Source organism: Ptychodera flava, chromosome 1, assembly GCF_041260155.1.
Source record: "Ptychodera flava strain L36383 chromosome 1, AS_Pfla_20210202, whole genome shotgun sequence".
Taxonomy (NCBI): Eukaryota; Metazoa; Hemichordata; class Enteropneusta; family Ptychoderidae; genus Ptychodera; species Ptychodera flava.
Window position 1 is genome coordinate 3135442 of NC_091928.1, and position 21622 is coordinate 3157063.

Consider the following 21622-nt stretch of genomic DNA (forward strand, 5'->3'; position numbering starts at 1 on the left):
AAACTCTAAGCTCTGACATAATATTTTCAAGTTGAATGCAAGAAAACATTGCCATAAAGTTTGATCAAGCAGATGCTAATAGTGAGTTTCTGATCAGCATTATATATCCATACAGAAACACACATCATTGGTACGTATCTCTCACTGAGGAATTCAAAACAAAGCAAGCACATAGAGTTGACCGGGTATACATTTATTGAACTATCTATGACAAAATACTCTTGATGAAACGTATACAGCTTTTTCTTGAACAACAGAATAAAGTTATTTACCCAAAATAAGAATAACACCATTTGTCTAAAAATTCACAGGACAAAAATCATCTTGGAAAAAAAACAAATATCTGTGCTTATAGTAAAGAAAGAGATAAATATCTGAGGAACTGATGCTAATATGACTTCAGTACTTCATAAAATTGTCATTACTTTGTCACATACATTTTGTTTGGTAGAATGTAAGCTTACAAATACTGAAATATGTTAAGTACAAAATGGGTGACTGAGAATTTATGAATGAAAATTTTCTCGGCAAAATGGGATATCTTTCATAGTATAATGTATATTACCAGGCAGTTCATGGCAATTAAGATTTCTGCATAAAGCATGCATCTTGCGACAGATATCCACTGTCTCAAAAGTTTTTATGGTAACTTTCTGGTCTACTGTTTATGTGGACTAATTTTGAAGCTGGTGAAGTACATAAGGTTTTCACCATATTATTTTTGTGGAGATAAAAAATGATTTTCCTCACACGGAAAGTGGCCATTGTGATCGAATTTCAAATAGTCAATTATAGTTAACTTGTTTCTATAGTAACGGTACTAGCAATCCAAATTTTTCCTCTTGATTTTGAAAAAGATGGTTTAATGTTTTCTTGAGGAATCTTTGAGCAAAAGTTTAGTCTTTCAGTTGTTAGGTGCAAGCTACCATAAGTCAACCATGGCAGACACACAATACAGAAATTAAGACTTCTAGACAATTCCGACTTTGAAAGAGATTGCAAAATATCTTTTCCATAGAACTCTATCTGTGACAGAGATCAAAATGTACTATGAAATTGATGACCATAGATTTATTTGTTCATCCAAAAATACTGAGCTCTGCAGTTGTTATGTTGAAGGAAATGTTTGTTTATCACGGTTTCAGAACAAGACAACAGCTTTTCAGCTTACAAATGGTAATTGAAATGAGAATATGAGAAGAATTTGTGACCTGCACTGTTTACAATGATTTGATTAATTGACTCAAGCCTGGCATTTGTCATTCAATTCTTGGTTTTTACAAGTTAACCATTCCAGCCATTTAAGGTAGAATGCACACAAGGGAAATAACAGATCCATCACAGTTTTACAATTTTCTGGTTTGGAATCGTTTTGAAGAGTATGGAGTACAAGAAGTTTTCAACTGTTTTATTTTTGTGGACAATCAAAATTTCCTCTACAGCAGCCATTTTGAATGTAGAAAGTCAGTAAATGTTAGGGAATTGTTTCTCTTGTATCAAAATTAGCATTGTGGGGACCAATTCTCATTCTTGATTTTAAAAAAAGTTTAAAGTTTGGAGAGTCACATATACTATGATACCTTAAAATGCTCACTTCCGGAACAATATTGACATACTACTCATGAATGGCAGCTACATTGATTTTCACATTCAGCCTGACCTATGATAATGAATGATAGCTTTGGAACTGATGACAGCAGTGGTCAATGTGTTCTTTTATCCTAAGACATGAGACAGGAACAAGCCGTATTTTCTAAAGGTATTGCTACAGTGAACCTTCTTGGTCAAAAAATGATCTGCTTTTGGATTGTACTGTATCTAAGTTAAACATCTGATCAAGATTCAAAGAATAAAGTATAGCCAACATTGTCCAAATTATGTTATGTACACTAACACAAAGTACTGATAGCCCATTGACAATCATCTTCCACAGAGGTTATAAGATAGAAAAGATATTTTATGAGGTAATAAGAGCAAGAGTAAAAAGTACAAAAAAATACACTGAGTTGAGTAGAATGTACAAATGTCAACTTTTCCTGATAACTTTGTCATAAAACTTTAATAGAATAAAATTACAAAGACACTGTAGTTCTGTGTTCATAAAGTTTAGCTATCCAAAAATAGTACCTGCTACAAAGTTTTCAAAGTACTTTAACTGTCTGTGCTTTAACAAATATCTTCAAATTACACTACAACAAAACAACTTCTAGCTTGAATGAGTTGTTCCTCATAATATCATCTAAACCCTTGTATACAATCTTTATATACAAATAATTCAAGTTTAAGCAGTGTTTATTGTTTACCAATGACAAACAACAACAAAAATCTCAAAGTCTAGTTCATACCACTGTGTAAAGGTTTCATTCAAATCAAGCAATTCTTGCATTTCTAACTCTGTCACACCCTTGCCCTGTGTACTAGGGATACAAACAATTATCCCAATTTACCAGCTGGGATCAAACCAATCCCTATGTACCAGGATCTAATCCATCACTGTGCAAGTGAAATATTGAAAGCAAACAGATTTTAGACCAAAGTTTCAAGAATGAGAGAGATGTACTATGTTAGTCATTTTTCAGCAACAAGTCATCTTTATCTGAAAAAAATCCATTGAGATGGGTCTGTCTTTTATGCAATCATGTTGGAGTCCCCACCATAGCACGGAAATAAAAACCATGACTGCATAAAAGACAGACCCATCTCTTTAAGGTAGAATGCGCCTCAGGGACAAACAGTCCGACTCGCATATATCTACAATTCTTTTCTGATCTACCATTTTTGGGGGCTCATTTTAAAGCTCTTTGAGAAAGAAAAACTTCCACCGTCTTAGTTTTTCAAAAATCCAAAATGTAATTTTTCCCCATAGGAATGGGGGCCATTTTGAATTTCAAATATCGCGGAATGTTCGGTAATTTGTTTCACAAGTTCAAAACTTTGCACGGTGACCCCTGATTTGGTGAGAGAATGCTTAAAAGCTTCATTCAGGAAAGTTTGAGCAAAAGTTTAAGTCCTTTCACTTTCAAAGTATAGACTGAGTTCACCTACATTTTGATTGCATCTCTAATTGGGTCTTTGTTATTCTGCAATGAAATGCACAGTTAATACACATAACATATTTGATGCTTTCATCCCTGAAGAAAACCTATGTATCTGACTAAGATAACGAAAATACTAGTGTTGTACAACAGTCTTCAATATGAAATTCTAATGAGATTCTACTAATAAACAAAAAGGCCTAAGCAAAAGTATAAAGCTTTCAATAAAACCTTTGAAAATAATTAGTTTCCACTTTTGAAATGAAACTTCAGAGGAAATTCCATTCCTATGAAGTTACACAAATAATATTTTTAAATTCACATTTCAAAACATCACTTTGGTCTTATGAAATCAGCTTGCACTGTAACAATTATGTTCAGCCAAAACACAAATTTTCTCCCTTTGCCCTTTTATATTGAGTTGAATTTTCCTGAATAAACATTTCCATATGTAATATTCCGTGACTTCTAAGAGTACCTGAAGCATGTTTGAGAATTAAATTAATTTTATAATTATCATGAATAATATTAATTACATCTTCATATAATGTTCATCTCTCTGTAAAGGGACAGTAGCTGTAAATTTTGATGACGTTTTCACTACTTTTGTCTTTTTTCATCAATTGCAAGTTCTTATTCTATTCCCCAAAGCATGTTGAAACACCACATATATGGCTGTCGATCAACACAGCGTTTATACATGTAAAATTCACTGTTATTGTTTACACTTCAATTTTAGTCTGGACCAGAACTCTCTTCGAACAATACCAATGCAGTCTGCACATGTACAGGCTGAGTTGACAAGCTTAATAATGTGTATGTCAACATGCTTTGGGGCGTAGAACGAGAAATTACAGTTGACATACAAAATAAAAAAATAGTGATAAAATATCATCCAAAGTTACGGCCACTGGCTCTAAAAAGTTCCACAATTCACCTGTTTGGTCCTTTCTATCACATTAAAGCTCTTTTCTGATGAGTCACTCAGAAGGAACTAGACCTGACCATTGTAACCTACACATGTTCCTGCAAGTTTGGCCAGGCAAGAACACTATCTGGAATCTACTAGAACTCCTCCCTGCATGGTTATTTCAGATGTATATCTGTTATCTGACAATGATCAAACCTAATTTTAAAATTTCTTCAGTTAAAATCATTTCACACCAGTACAATCATGAAAATTAATACTGTGAAGTATTATTTACAAACCTGCAACTTAATAATTCTGCAAAAGTTTTACAAGCTTTCCTTGCATTCATAGTTAAAATGTCTTCGCACATACTGATATATATTTTCATATATATTCATACACAAGATGGTATTGAGAGTATACTACAACTGAAATAGCAAAATCATAATAATATAAAAATGTTCAAAGTTACATGTACAAGTCTGAAACCATTATTCACCTCTAATGGACTCTCTCACAGCCAACACTATCTCACAGTGATTGCTCTATCAGAATCTTTTATATAGGCACCCTCAATAGTTGGCCAAAGCTTATTCCTAAGGTCTAAGGGCCAATGTCATAGGTTAAATGCTGGGTAAAAAACCTAATTTCTGAAGTTTTGAGCTATGGCATAGAAATCCTAAAATTGAATCAACATAAGCCAAATGAAGCAAACGATGCCCCACAATGGCTTGAATTGAATTTGAAAATACTTTAATACAAACATTTTAATGTTTAACATTACATTTTTGACATTGCCCTAAATATGAATTGCTTGTTTTGTCATTACGGGGCTGTGACAGAGTCTATATTCCTCTTAATCTTCCAAAGCAATTATATAAACCACAAATCCATGCAGGGTCTACTAACTTCCCTATCACTTGTCAATATGTGCTTTGATCTTGTTCTTTTCCATAGCACATGGATCTTTTATCTAGTGTGGACGGACAAATGTCAAGCATTTGAACAATTACATGTACATCATAGACAATATTTCTGTTCCAGAACGGGCATTAATTCTAGGATAAATACTTGATACTGTCTACTGGTAGTACTACTGCTTTTGATGTACTTTGTACAAATATACTTAAGTCTTGATATCACATACAGCTAACTGCAGTTGCTTTCATGAAAAATATACCATATCGAACACAAAAAGTGAGCAAATATAAAACATGCTTGCCAAAATAAGCACAAAAAACTCAATTTTACGAGACCTTATAGGCAAATACTTTCCCAAGAGAAAAAGAAGAAATAAATTATGATGGTTACTGTGTATTCTGGTTCTTGTATCAGGCTATCGACAGAATAGTAAATGAGACACTGAAAGTCAGTGTTATCTCTTCTCAGTGTCAGACTTAGCTACCATTTATCATTCCTCAAATAAAACAAAGCTATCTTCTGTGACTTATTACCAAGATATCTGTGACCAATGAATCATAAAAATATTTTGTATTCGGCCCCTGAATTATATTCAGTGTGTACTGTACAAAATTTCTTTTGAGTCTCTCACAATTTTAAAGCAACAACCATATATATTGATACTACATAATTTAATAGTGTCCTCTGGTGACCTATATTAAAGTATTACTCATTGTCAACAAACAAAGAGGCTAACCCTTTCACCCCATTTCTGTGTGTAGAGGTCCAACTTTACCATAGAAAACAATTGGATTTGACCAAATCATAGAGATGGAAAGGTAAAAACCAGACACTCAGAACTTAGTACTTAAACAATCAGGAAATAACTCAATAAAACAGTTTTGAAGCTACTATATACATTGTTTACTGTACATATATACCGGTAACACAATTCTGAACAGAAATTGACAAAGGTTTGACCAAAGTGTTTTGATTTATAAAAAAAATGTCAGTTCGTGTAACCATTGTAGGCCAATTGGCAGGGAGTCTTAAACAGAATTTACAATGAACTATGAGGCTCAGCAAACATGTTTAAGTGTCTGAGAGGGGCACAAGAACTGAAAATGTTGGATTATAATATTTTACAATCAGTAAACAATAACTTTTCAGTGTTTGATTAGCTGGCCAATTATAGAAAATTTGATGGCAGGGCTATGTTTTAACAAATGAAACTAAATGTTGAATTAGTTGTGTTCAAAGGTCCTCATCAAATAGAAAATGACAAATATGGCATGATTAGATCAATACAATTTTTTTGAAAATGTACTCTATTCTGAAACCTCTACAGAAACAGGCAGATTGTATCTAATACTTCTTTCCTCCAAAAATACACATTAAGAACTCTTAGAAAAGATAAATTCACTCTCAAATATTGCATCATTTAGAGTATAATCTAACATGAAACAAACACTTTTTCATTTCCTTGGAAATTGTTCCCCTTTTTCTACCGACTTCTACTTCGACTTGCACTACTACGACTGCTGCTTTTGCTGCGACTACTTCTCTTAGGGCTGGCACTATGGTCTCTGATATTCCGCTCACTGCTTTGACTCCGACTACGGCTATCACTATGGCTATAACTTTTCCTCCTGTGGTTGTTGCTGCTCCTTCTGTTATTACGACTGTTGCTGCTGTTGTGTTTGTCATTGCTGTGACGATCCCTGCGATCACGGCTTCGGCTACGACTTCTGCTGTGATGACGACGGGACTTTCTGCTGTAATCCCGATCCCGATCACGACTCCTACTTCGACTTCTGTATGAAGACCTTCAAAACAAAAGGCGTAGACAGTATTTATAATAGCTCTCTTTCAGAGATCATGTCCTATTAGGGCTAACACAGGAGGGCAAAGTAACTCGGTAGGGCAATAGTAACTCAGGAGGGCAATAGTCAATAGGAATTGTGAAATCAGATGTGTTTAGCTTTCACCTTACAATTCAAAAATCCCTTTGAAAAAAGTGTCAAAGAGGTAAGCAATTCTTTGCGTTAATTATAATTATGTACTGGACTTTAGATTCAATATCTTAGATAATTGTGAATGCACACCTTCAAAACCATGACAAGCAATGCTACATTTAAGCTCTAACAATTATAATAACAGCATGATGAGCAATTCGTAATCATTATTACACAAGTACTGATACTGATGTGTGACTTGATCAAATTTATAGTCATCCAAAACAAACAAATCAACACTGTATCCCAGAATGTTATGTAGTTACATTCTGGATGTTTTGAAATGCATTGATATTGGCAATATTGTCTTCAGGTCAAGTTTACTGTCACTACTCATACCATATTATAGCATATATAATCATAGTCAGTGATGGTATACAAAGAAGAGTATGTTGGATTGACTGAAGCTGCTTACAATTATGCTTTGGAAGATTGGATTAAAGGGCCAGTAGTCCCATCTTTTAATGACATATGTTTCACTATGGGTGAACCAGGTAAACTGCAAGTTCCAATTCTACTCCCCAAAGCATTTTGAAACACCTCCTGTTTAGCTTGTAAACACAGCATCTACTCAATTTAAAATGCACTGTCTTTGTTTATGTTAGAATTCTAATCTGGACCAGAATTCACTGATCAACAATAACAATACTGTACAGTCTTCAGAATGAGTTGACAAGCTGGATACCATGTATTAAAACAGGCCTTGGGGATTACTGGTAGAACAGTAAACTGTATTGGTAGTGAAACAAGTGACCTAGCGGCCGATATAGCTCCGCTGTGTTTATGTAGAGAATAACTATTTTTGACACATGTTGATGAAGGTGGAAATTAAATATATGATAGCTCAATGCAGTGGCCAGAAAGAGTGGCTAAAATAGCTGCAAAAATACACAATTGAAGATTTCATCATACTTTGCATATATCACATCGGATCATCCCTAAGAACATGTCAACCAAAGCTATCTGATGAGTAGTTTTTTGAGAATAAAATTTTCTGACCAAAAATGGCAACAATTGCCCCCAAAAATAAAAATTGCAGATTTCATCATAATTTCAAAAGATCAAATTTAGTTCATCTATAGAAACCTGTATACCAAATTTCAAAGCTGTTAGACCAGTACTTTTTGAGAAACACATTTTTTTAACCAAAAATGGAAAAAATTGACCCAAAAATTCAAAATTGCTGATTTCATCATAATTTCAATAAATATCATTAAGGTGATCTGTAGGAACCTGTATACCAAATTGCAAAGCTATTAGAGGAGTAGTTTTGGAAATACACATTTTTTGACCAAAAGTGGCAAAAATTGCCCCAAAAATACAAAATTGCAGATTTCAGCATAATTTCAATAAATATTATTTTGTTCATCTGTAGGAACCTGTATACCAAGTTTCAAAGCTATCAGATGAGTACTTTTGGAAATACACATTTTTGACCAAAATGGCAAAAATTGCCCCCAAAATACAAAATTACAGATTTCATCAGAAATTCAATATATTACTAAGTTCATCTATAGAAACCTGTATACCAAATTTCAAAACTATCAGACCAGTACTCTTAGAGAAATACATTTTTTGACCAAAAATGGCAAAAATTGCCTTCAATATGCAAATTTCCATATTTCTGCACAATTTGAACAAATCTGAAAAAGATCATCCCTAGGGACATATGTACCAAATATCAAAGCTATCTGACTGGTAGTTTTGAAGAAGAAGATTTTTAAAGATTTTTTTACCAAAAATGACAAAAATATCCTTAAAAATACAAATATGCAAATTTCACCACGATTTGAACAAATCTGACTGAAGTCACCCTAAGTAAACTGCATATCAAATTTCAAAGCAATCGGACAAGCGGTTTCAGAGAAGATTTTTTTACCAAAAACACCAAAAATACCCCAAAAATACAAATATGCAAATTTCACCACGATTTGAACAAACTTAAGTGAGGTCACCCCAAGTGAGCTGCATATAAAATTTCAAAGCAATTGGACTTGCGGTTTCAGAGGAGAAGGCAATTGTTGACGGACGACGGAGGACGACGGACGACGACGGAAAATCAACCTATTTGATAAGCTCCGCGTCGCTGACAGCGGAGCTAAAAAGTCCTCAAAAGTTGCAACTATTGCCCTTTCATTGAAGTTTCAACACAGGACATCAAACTGCACTTTAATCTGTACTTATTGCAGGACATAACTTAAACAATTATCATTAAAAATAATGCACCAGAAGATTGTGCTGTCAAAGTCTGTACAGTCATGATAGATGAGGTGATGTCAGGGCAGAGAAGATGATGGAATGGGAGGCACCATGATTAAATTTTCTGAAAGTTAATACCTGTTTCATAGAGAAATAATCTTTAAGATGCAGTTATTAAATCCTTTGTATAGCATAGAAGAATCTGCCTTTTATAAGGATTGCTCCTTAATTTTCATACTGAATGCTTTATTTTGCTCAGATGGGGCAAGTATGTATTTTTCATGTGTAGGCATACACTTAAGGATTTAGATTTTGACAGCAAAATGTTGGAAATTTCAAGTCACCTTGCCAAAAAAGAGATTAGTGTAAGATATGGACTTTGAGCTAGTGGCATGGATGCTGTACTGTAATATCAAACCAATAGGTGTAAGGGTATGTACCATGTCTTGCATGATTGGAAAGATTTTAACTTTCTTTCCCAGCAATGTAGTGCTTATCAAGCTAAGCAGCATACTGCCATGAAATATCATGTACTATTGTGAAGGTGCATGTCATGGAGTGTAAAGAGACTAGAAAGGCATTCAGGTTAAACATTTGACCAGCTGTTGATTGTGGAATGACTGCTTTTTTGCCCATTTATTGATGATTTGCTTTCATATTTTATTAAATGAATTTCACCAATAATTAGAGGGATTAGCCCACCTTCTTCCAAATGATCTGCTATCAGGCCTGGAAACAGACCTGTAAAACATCAATTTATAACATTTCAAACCAATCATAGTATACTGTTATCACTATCAAATATTTATGACACATTAACTATTTCATCCTTAAGTTGAGATTTCTGAAAAGTCTAATCAATGACTTGTGTTTGTGTACAGTCTATCTATATAACCACAAAGTTGTGTATCACTGCACATGGAATGTACCCTGACAATTTTTGCAATAATTCTGCTTCCACACAAGGAACTTGCTCTATCAACAGACAAGATTATTTTAGTATTAAACAAGGTTATTAAAGATTTAGACAGCAAGACTCAGTAAAGTATTTTCTTTGAGATTAAATCCTTATGGAAGTGAGATATCCCACTTGATATCTGTTACACTTCAAAAACACTTTGGTTAAAGACATAAATTTACATTGGTATTATCCAACTTTTAGATCCAAAATAGTTATGATGACACTAACTCAACAATTTGACTACTTTATTTTAGTTTGGTGCTCTAGTTTCCCTGCTGTTTCATATTTATATATTGCTCTTTGTGCTTACAGTGTTTTGTGAAGCAGTGCAGAGTAAAGTCTACACAGTGAAACATCAGTTGTGACTCTTTAATGTCATTCAGGAATCATGAACAGTGCCTACATCAGTGGCTGGAAATCGTTCATGTTACATTAGAATGTCACTGTGTTGATATATCTAGGTGTAGGTTGAGGTAGACTGAAAGATCCATCGATTGAGGGCGCTCTTTTGGGGGAGTGTAGAGAGTGTCCTCAAGGAACAGATCTTTCAGTCTAAGGTTGAGAAGAATACATTTTTGGTGTTTTTGATTAAACTAGGTAATTTTTTTTCATTTTTATAGAATTCACAGATTTATTCCTATTGATACATTTCTGTTGCTCTATATTTTGTTCAAAGATTTTGCAAGGTTTCTGTAAACCAGGATGCAATCAGTTTTAATGTACCGGGTAATATTGGATTGACTGTTGTTGTAACCATGCATGTCTTATCTTGCTATGTACATTTGCCTTTCAGTAGTTTTCACTCACTCACTTTTTTCTACATTTATTTAGTACTATCCTCTGATATCATAGACTAGCAGTTCATTCTACAGGTATGTTTGTGTGCATGGTTCTGTGTGTACCGTGGTCCATTCAAAGTCTGGGTTTCACATATCATACTACCATTACTAATACAAACAGTACGTGACTTGTGCCTGTTCCTGTTTACAATTTGCCAGAATCACAATTGTGTCATCCATGACAGCACAGGGTACATTGGCCCAACACAAAACAATTTTCCTATTCATCATTCATACACATTCATGTTACAACTTGCTGTGGATGTACATCATAAGCAACCAATTCACTTCTACAATCAAAATATATTTGTCTACTAAGTCCAACAGAAATATGGTTAACAACTCTGTGTATCAAGCTATAATTACCAGATATACACTAGTCTTTGAACAATCTGTTCTCTCCAGCTCAGTTTGCCTGAGAGCTGGAGACCAATGTTCCATTTTTGGAACTCAACGTTTACTTGGACATTGAATGGCAAACTTCTCCAAAGACCCCAGCATTTTGTTTTTTTCACAATTTCATATGATCCATGCATAAAAGCCAAGTCGAACAGCAGAATCAAATACTGACTTTTGTTTGAAATATCAACATGATATTAGGAGTGGCACCTCTCAGCTGGTTTTGGGGTTGCAAGAGTTATAGCTGTGCTGATCTTTATCAAACATTTCATATGAGGTACCAGCCTATTAAAGCATGTCATGCCAATGGGATCAATTAATCCTGTTGAATGCATGCTGACTTTTTGATTGAGAAGATTTTTTAAGGGTATATTACAGCCAGGAACAATCATTTTTGTTGCTAAATGGCTTGATGGTAATTTCCTGTACTACCGTATACTTGGTATACTATACATCAACACCAGTAGGGCATAGAATGACTTGTCTCATGGCTTACAATTACTCTCATAGGCAGACTCACCGTGGTGCTGGTCCTCTTCCATAACCCACTGTAATCAAATGAAATGGAAAATGAAAATTACATGTGACAAACAATATGTCAAAAACAGACAGGATAATTCATTGAATTATTCTGTCTGTTTTTCTTAGCAGAAAATTTCATCAAATTAGGTATTATATTTTTCCGTAATCGACAGAGCATATCTATCATACCAATGTAGCAATCACTTTCACTGCTCCATTGCATTAATTAGCACAAATTCTTATTCTTGTCTGTAATAATTTTCAGACAATGTTATTATCCAACAGAGATGGAGTGCATGTGTATGTGTTAGGTAAGCAAGGAGAGAATTTGACCTGAAAATCAACTTCCTCATGGAATTTGTTGAACACGCTTATGTTACACTCTTATAGTACGTCTGATAGACACCAGTATATTGACTTGTAGTAGCATACCATAGACACCATAGAGACTGAGTGTGCCTTTGTTGCATTGTACTACAGTCAGCTACTACCTTGCACTGAACAGAGGGTTTGGTGTACACATGTCAATTCTTTTAATACAAGAACACATCATAGTTGCTAAATACTCACAATAGCGTGAATCATGACAGTTTCTGGCCCAGTGTCCAGTACGATGGCATTTATAGCACTCATCATCAGCCTGATAAAAAAAGATCATAAATAGTCATCAGTAGCTGTAACCAATGTGAATGAAAGATTGGTAAGAGAACAATGACACTGTACAGTCAATGTTATTAAAGGATTCACTTGTCAGCTAGCCTTTACCTGAATTTCTCATGACTATGTACACACTACATTGCAGTAATTATCATTATATCTTCAGAGGGCCAATTGATGTCTTGTGCCTCGGTCTGCATAACAATCATCAAAATCTATCAAAGTACCGGGTAGGTCAAAGGTTGATTATGAATATGATCTGTGACCACTAAATCAGTGAATTTTTATACTAAAACAGTAACATATGAGATTAATGCATTAAAATGACAAACCATCATATGACATCTGTGACATTCAAAGTAATAGGCCTAGGAGAATTACCTCATTTAGAGAACATGTGACCTCTGTATTACAGGCATTAAACGCAACTTTGACATACAAGAGAAACTCCAAAATAGAAATAACACATATAGTAGTTGTCATATGTAATTCTATCATGACAGCAATTATCCTTGGGATTTGAACCGTCGGCATGCTGAATACATTGTAAATGATACACTTGTCCCATTCCTAATTAGAGTACACATTTCAATGGTGGTCCAAGTACAGTAAACACTACTCCAGGGAATATTTAAGCAATAAATAAACCACACTAAGCAATGGTGTACCATAAGATTTTGAACAGTTAAATTCACAACTTATGTACAAAAGCAATAGCTATGCATATTTGAGTGAATGGATCAAATCTATTTAACTGTTGCTGATGTGGTATTTAGTACTTTTTGTATCATAGCATTGAATTGAAATCTTGTCGTGAAATGTCAAAAGGGAATTTTTCTCTGGCTGAGTCATCATGCCTGTTCCAACCGTGCTATATTGTGAATATAGCAGGGTTATTTTAACGTCTCGGCCAATCAGATTGCAGTTAGCATACTGGTATGATATAATAGGCAATGTTTCTTGAAAAGAAAACCTGCTGCTTTCTTAGGGACCATGATTGTCGCACAAGTTCAAAAATCAAAATTCATTAGTTTATGAAGGGGGGAGGGGGTGGGGGTGTTGGTTGACCTCCATTCAATTAGTGAATTTCACTTTCACACTTTTATTTTGTGATTACAAGTTCTCTGTACATTGTGTGTAAAAATAAACAAAACCTGCACACTCATACCAACAAATTTGCTATAACTATTTCCAACTTGTTCGTATCATGCTGACAGAGTGACGGTGGTTAGTACTCAAATTTGATCAATTACTTGATGATGTAATGTGGTCAGGGGAACATATTCTTCAGTAGCTATAGCAAAATGCCACATTGTATTGTCAGGCAGACATCAACATTTTGCACTTTTGAACTTTCGTTTAGGGGGAGGGGGTTTTGATGTAGAGGAAGAAAGTTTGTTTCTTGAATTTATGCGACAATCCGAGAAGGTCCCTTAGTCCTTTTATCTTATTAAAGATAGCAAATTTGAAGACATTCAATGATTCATGGTTGATAAACAGAAACAGTCAAAATCTGAGACAGATGACACTGGGGAAAGACCCCCAAGGTTGATAATGATTTGGCTGTGAAAGACTCCATTAGGTACAAATAAATCATAGCAACAGATAATGCTACTAAAAATTGTTTACCATGCTGAGTTCAGCCATTGTTTACATTAACCTTTGACCTTCCACACCACTTTCCTTTTCAAAATTTTGAACTACTGTTCTTTTTAATTGTGCCTGGAATGACATTGAACTATTAAGTGTCTAGAATGGTCATGATCATGGTCATGTGTTCAGAAAGATTTGCTGAACTGAGGGTCAAATCTGCAGGGCATTTATATTCAGAGATATAGTCAAAGATTTCACGTTTTGTTTGAGGTAACCCAAAGTTTCAATACAGTCTACTGGTGAATTGGATATCATTTTGTGATGTAGCTGTCAGGGGTTTTAGAGACTGAATTGTATACTGGAAGTGTTGGTCACACAGGATCCTAAAGCATTGCTGTGACATTTTGAAATAAACTCTATTGTTTGCTTTCATTTTAGTAATTCTTTTGCTTTATGGCTATCTGTGTGTCATATACCTTTTTCCATCATCTCGAGATGAAAGAATAATAACATAATATAAAAGAATAAAAAAATAAACAATTAATCATAACTTGAATGTAAAAATAAAGCTACCAAAATTTGAAATTTGTACTATTCAACTTCAAACCACCCTTTCTCCTCTAGACAAGTGTTTTAAGTATTTTGAATATGGTTTTGATCTTGGCATTCCAAGCCAATAGATGGTTGTGAATAGAAATATTTCTTATCCATACAAACTTACAAAACAGCGGAAAAATGAATAAAGAATGATAATTGAAATTTGATGATAAACAAACAACAACACCTGCACTGAATGACACTATTTGGTAGCAAATTCTACCATACCCCAACACTAGATAATGGTCAAAAATATGCCTGGCATCAAAATATACTTTGAACACAAAAAATGAAACATACCTAAATTATCCTTCAATCAAGGGCCACTAAAGATATTTTGTTTGTAAAGTGCTTATTTCTGTATTATCCCCTTGTTGTATTCAATCTGCATATAAATCATGCTGTATGCTTTAAAATGGAGCAAAGACCTCAAGACATGGGAAAACTTCTCAAAAATAAATCTTCTGTATTGATGAGAAATCTGAACACTGTATTAGTCAGTCTCTTTTTTAAAGCTCAATTATCTGTAAAAATTAATATCTCTACAAGTATTTTTGCGTTGGGTCAAAAGTACGGTGTCTCATTCTACTTCAAAAATCATGCCAAAATGCCCAAGCTTTCAACATGTCAATGCGGTCTGTATGTATTAGTCCACGACAAGAATTCCTTTGTAAACAATAACATCACATATTGCATGGTATTTAGTTGATCTTCCATGTCAACCAACATACCGGTACTTCAGGGAGAAGAAAAAGAAACCGTTTCTTTACCAAACAAACATACTAAAAATATCATTGAAAAGTTAAAGCTATCATTCCTTTAACTTCAGAATACTAGCTTTCTTTGAGTTTTCATTCTGGCAAAGTTTACATATATATAAATGATTTTATAAGCTGTTATCCTTACTGAGTCAGTTCTATGGTTAGTTTGTTGACATTGAATAGAATTAGAAATACTCTATTCACATGAACATCCAACAAACAGGTCCCTTTATAGTTTAGCATAAATCACACGATAGAAAACATTTCAAAATCAAAACATCATGCTACATGTCCCATACATGTTCCTGAAATACTATCCCCTAAGCTTTATATGCTCCAACTAGAATGAACAAATCTGACTGTCAACACTACAGACCAGCTGGTTTTGTTTAAACCAATGATATTGCAGTTCCAGGGGTTAATCATAGAAGATTAGGGAGTGACTGGGGCAATGTTTTAATTTGGTAAGCGATTTGATTTATAGGTGGTATGTAGATGCCAGATGGTCTTAGACAACTTAATTACAAAGCAAGATTCCTGCATTGCCCTGGGAAGGTCATCTGCTGTGTGAATTCTGTATTATGACTGCAGCAATCTTGGCAACTGTACACTACTATGGATAATGATGATGTACCAATATACCACTGAGGTTCCTCAGATTTGGACTCGAAAAAGGGCGCCGAAAGAGTTATTCAAGTTTCCAAACAACAATTTAATTCACAGTATTTTTTAATAATCTGTTCAGTCTAAACTTTACAAACTTATTTTCTCTGAGATCTGTAAAAGTCCAAGATAATGTCACACTCAGCATCATCAACTCTCTTGTATGCTAGGTTTTTATATAACTTTGATCTTTAACTACTGGGAGTTGTCCTCATTCACTTTATCAGCTCTTGCTACTGGTATGTCATGGTGACCTTTGCTTTTGAGTCCAAAATATGTCTGTGCCCGCTGCATTTCTTACAGTGGCTGTATGCTGCAGGTAGTATGCAATATGCTAAGTCGATATTAGTTGCATGGGATATTCATAACTACAGTACATGCCATATTAAAGATTGCACAGATTAAAACAGATTAAACGGATACAGTTTGCTAAATCACCTCAAGGTATTTTTAGAATCTACAAGATTATGTTTTGGATTTCGTCTTGTTAAAGAATCCATGTACACACATGTCATGTACCGGTACACTGTAGTGTCTATGCTATGCTGTCCTGGGGCAAACAACTTATACTGGACCCTCTAGTAATAATACATTGAAGATTCATAGGACCCTCTAACTTGTTCAATATGAAAACCATGAGGCTCAACTTATACGGTACAATGCACAAATAATGTTTAGAAACCCCCAACCTTTATGACACCAATGACACACCCTGAAACAACAGATGACAGCAATAGACGCAAATTCCTTGTCAATTTGTCTTGACATAATGTGAAATACCAGTACTGGGAGCAGGATTTTACTGTAAGACTGGCATCATGTCAAACACTATCACAACATCTTTACAAATCTATACATGCAATGCAGTGTGGAAACTAACATGGATGCTAAATATTCCATTGTAGCTGTACAAGGAATAATTACTTCACACAAGTGATATAACACATTTCATAAATGTCAATTGTTCTAAATTCTCATTTACAGTCTGACTTTCTAACATATTCTCACACGATTTCACAATATATTGTCAGAATTTTTCATCACTAAGTTTTGAAAGGGCAAGGGTATAACTTAGAATTGAAAAATGAAATAGAATATTCATTAATATTTTTGCATCAAATATTTCAGGTATGTGGGGGATCAGAAATCGACAGTCTGCGCCCCCAATCTGCGCTAGCGCATTTCAATCTGCGCTATTGATCTGCGCTATCAATCTGCGCTCCCATTCTGCGCTCTCGATCCATGAATGTTTTGATTTTAGTCATTACGGTGGCATTTGTGACACTGCCGCGATATAGCTGCCCGCTAGATAATAAGACATGGCATGGTTTAGTGTTGCAATAGATTTGTATTTTTGTACACCTAACCGACACTTGTACACCATACCGTACCGACTGTCAGGAAGACTGGTTGTAAGATCGAATGCAATTCCGAATCAAGCGCGACATACAGTCATAGTCTCATGGATCCTTAGGGCTATGAAGAAGACATTCGATGAATTTTCTTTCTCATATAAAAAGGTTGAGAAATGATCAATATAGTAAAAGGGAGTGGCAGGGCTTGCTACCAGCCACTGCAGCAACCTTGCGACATTGATTGAAGAAGTTTGTAGGATGGCCTACGGAAGCGCAAGTGGATAGAAACTTTTGGTTTAGGGTACCGTCACTATTTAAACCTTTTTTTACGATTTCTCTGTCGATATTGAGCATTTCTGTTCATGTTCAGAGAAACGTTTGAGCCCGACAATTCTGACGTTAACCTGTTCGCAATGTCCGTGATGATGATTGACAAGTCTGCGTAAATTGACGTCAAGCTAGCTGAATACACGGGTGTGCGGCCGGTGACCTGTAGATGACGTGACACAATGGCTATCTGGCTGTGTACTGATCAGGAAGGTAGGTTGGGAGTAAACTTGCCAAAGTAATTCACAGTAATTGTGCACAAAATCGCGAAAATCGTAAAGGGAAATGTAAATCATGTCTTTCTGTTTCACATAACGCAATACAATGCCTGGCCTGTCACTATAAATATTGTTTCTCTGACTGAGTGCTAATGTTGTGAGTTTGACTCCGATTGAGGATTTAATGAATTTCTCAAATAAAGATGACATCACTGATCTGAGAGATGTGATGTCGAAGAAACTGATACTATGACGGTGACGATTAGGTAAGTTGATGCCATAACACATCGCAGAAGAAAAGTAAAAACAATGATATATTTTCTCGAGATGTTTTCGATTTTTCAAGATTTGCACTTGATAACAGGAAGGCGATTTACATGTAGTCCTATCATGCAAGAAGTGAATGCCTGTGAACTTGGAACGCTCTGATTTCTACCAGTCATTTCAACTTCAGTGGTTGGTTCGAACTGTAAATAGTTTTTTCAATCGTCCACAAGGACGACCCACGACTAAAACTGCATAACTTTTGTGGCACTTTCTTCAATGCTGCTCCCTTGTTTTCATGTATGATCGTAGATGGCATTGATCAACAAATTATGACATCCGTTCTAGCTTTATGTTTATATCATGCGAGGAGGTCAGAAACGACAATGTACTCCCTTGTCACCGCGTCAACCTGTCCTGATATAATCAAGGCAAGGTGGTGTCACGTCTGCAAAGATACTAAATTACGTACTATAATTCCATAGACACACGCTCTCTCATAAATGTATGTACTCCTTCTCTTTCGATTGTTGAAACCATGTTAATACGGAACGATTGAACGAACAAGCACAAAAGTTGCGATTGAAGTTCCGCTCTTGTAAACAATGGTCAGTCCGTAAATCTTTCTCTGGTCACAATCCCTCATGAGCATGTCCCTGTAATTTCTCAATAATTTAACAAGCTGAGCATCTCTATCAGCTCATTTTCAACCCAACTATCACTATTACAGTAGCTAAACCAATAAAATATTTAATTTGAGTGGTGAAAACTAAATAGATTCGTTCGAGATTACTGCAAACTTTTCCACAGATGTGAAGACGAAATATCCAACTTTAGCCAAAACATGACTCTGCGTTTTGGGCGGTTGCACTCGTCTTTTTACCAATATTAGCTACAACTTTATAGCAAGGAAAACGGTTGTGCGACAGGGCACGTTCAATTCGAAAATAGAGAGCAACTTGAAGGCAAACTTGATCGAAACATGGAGGTTTAAAAAGACCTCCTTTGACTAAGTTATGATTGGAAAAATCTCGCTGTAGTGTAGCGAAGCCCCTTCAGACAGGTTCCTGTGTGAAATATTACATATAAATGGACAATATGTGAAGCTCGCGGTAGAGAAAGTCATGACCACTGTACTGTCAACAGTGCGCACGACGTAACGAGTCAATCATACTAGGACGCCGTGTAATTTGTCTACGCTACCGCTGGTAGAGTGCCCAGTAAAATGTTTTACACCCTTGGTGTTTAGCTTTTAATTTTCAAATTGAGCCCTTTTGCGAAGTGAAACGTACACACAAGAAAACAGCTGGTATAGTCTTTGTCAAGAAGGATTTTATAAAAGAGAGATTCGTACATCTGATCCCCTTTTTCAACAATACTAGCAATGGAGCAAGAGAGTCAGTTACTACATGTATTAGAAACCCGATGGGAAAATCGGGCAACAGCCCAGACGTCGCATGGTCACCATGGAAACCGGCGGTTCTATTCAGAACAGAACGTACAGCAGGCGATGTTTCACCATCTCCACAAAATGGAATCATTTACGTAATGCTTATCTTTGACCCCCAAAACCTCGAATAGCTAAATTGTACCAACCACGAAACTAGTTCAGTCACTTGAATATGTATATTTCGATACGTATATGAATCCTTTCACAACGCAATCAAAAAATAAAGGTCGCGGTTCTGGTTCAAGGACGTTCACGAGAAGACTACGTCGACTAACGTCTATCCCAACATTTTTTGACGTTCTTTATTTGGCTACGAACGCTTGTTGCTCTGAAGATCAGTAACCTAAAACTGATAGAGATAGTCCCGAATTTAGTTCTTTAGCTTGCTGGGTCTGTAAAAGCATCTGGTCATCATTGCACATCGCATCGACATGAGTTTCTAAGAACTTTTACGCTTTGTATCACGGTCCCTCTGACATAACTTTTGACACTGTCCTTCCACAAACTATGGAAAGACGATGATTCGTAATACCGTGGAGCTAAAAACAGAAGAGGTATTCCTCATGGTAATTTAGAACTGTTGTATCTCGTCATGTTTCCTGGTCAAACAAAGCCGCATATGCAGCAGTATATGCTTTAATCCATCGAAACCTGGAATCATATCGTACAAGGCACGACGTCATGCTCATCGGTATAGACAGTAGACACTAGGATACAGCGACATTGCACTTTTATGTGATATCGGATATTTTCAGGAAATTAGGATTGTTAAGTCAGATATGAGGAGAGGGGAAATCTCCAATATATCGGATATTTACCCGTGATTTGACAAGTCTTTAGTATTGTCTAGTATTGTAAATAAAATCAGACTGACGACGTCGGGCTGAACCAGATCAATGAGGTGGTGAAATCTTCGGTAGCACCTACATTGGCGTTTTGACAAGTCTCGTATCACCCAGGTAAAGCATATGACAAATGTGACTTTTCGTACAGTGCTTGTATCAAAGTTAGAGTTAGACTGACAACGCCGGGTTGAGCCAGATCTATTCATGGGTGAAATCTCTGATATTTATCGGATAAAATTACCAGCGATTTGACAAGTGTAGTCTCGGTATTAGAGTCCCAACATCGCCGATAAAAATCGGATAATGAACGATTACGCAGACCCAGCGTGCCCACATACAAGGTACCTCGTTGTGGTGACGTCTAGTATTGACATGGGACTCAACATATATTCCAAGTCTGTTATCTATAACAGAAATATATATCTATCTATAACAGAAATATATGGGACGTCAAACTTCGATAGTGGACAGTAAATAACCAATATTTAAAAATTGTGCAAAGTCGCTCCTTCATGGGGAAATACCCGATCGGTTAGGTTGTGCAGTTGACTTTCCCGATACTTTGGTGACTTATTAGTCATTTTTGGAACTAGATTTTCAACATAATGACACGTCAACGATGACATTTAATTTACTTTTTGTTCCACAATGACAATTCTAGCTTTTCAGCTGTGACCACAGTTTAGTCCCGCAGTGTTCTACCTTTCTGAACACAGTTCATGCGTACGTCCGTGCGAAGATATTTTTGAAAACAGACACGACAGTCAAATTCGGTCTTCGCGTGTCTCAGCAAGATGTTGTGCCGATTCGGCAAACTCGGAAACTGTTCAGCCCGATCTTTTTTGAATGAGGTAAAGCAGATTTTAGTGAGAAAAAGAAGTTATCCAGTGAAAACACTTGCATTGACCAATGCACTTTTATTTGGGGACATTACGTTGACCTACTGTGCGGACACATAAGCTTATAACGCAACAAACCATCTACCACTAAGTTAACTATAGACAGTTTGAGCAAAGTCGTTCGGGAAAAAGTAATGGACAAAAATACAAGTTTTCAAAACAATAATGTAATATGTTGTCCCTTTTACCTTGGATATTCTTTGAATTCTAATC

At 35.6% G+C, this 21622-nt stretch overlaps 1 protein-coding gene across 1 annotated transcript in view; it reads right to left on the reverse strand.

Moving 5' to 3' along the window:
- Positions 1 to 5923: 5923 nt before the first annotated feature.
- The window catches only part of LOC139119172 (probable splicing factor, arginine/serine-rich 6), a 60420-nt gene continuing 44721 nt past the window's right edge, over positions 5924 to 21622 (reverse strand). Inside the window, exons 5-8 of the mRNA XM_070682877.1 lie at positions 12351 to 12420; positions 11779 to 11806; positions 9762 to 9800; positions 5924 to 6671 (exon numbers count right to left, since the gene is read on the reverse strand). Of these exons, the coding sequence (XP_070538978.1) occupies positions 6350 to 6671; positions 9762 to 9800; positions 11779 to 11806; positions 12351 to 12420 (459 nt within the window). The 3' untranslated portion in view covers positions 5924 to 6349. The remainder of the gene's footprint in view (positions 6672 to 9761; positions 9801 to 11778; positions 11807 to 12350; positions 12421 to 21622) is intronic.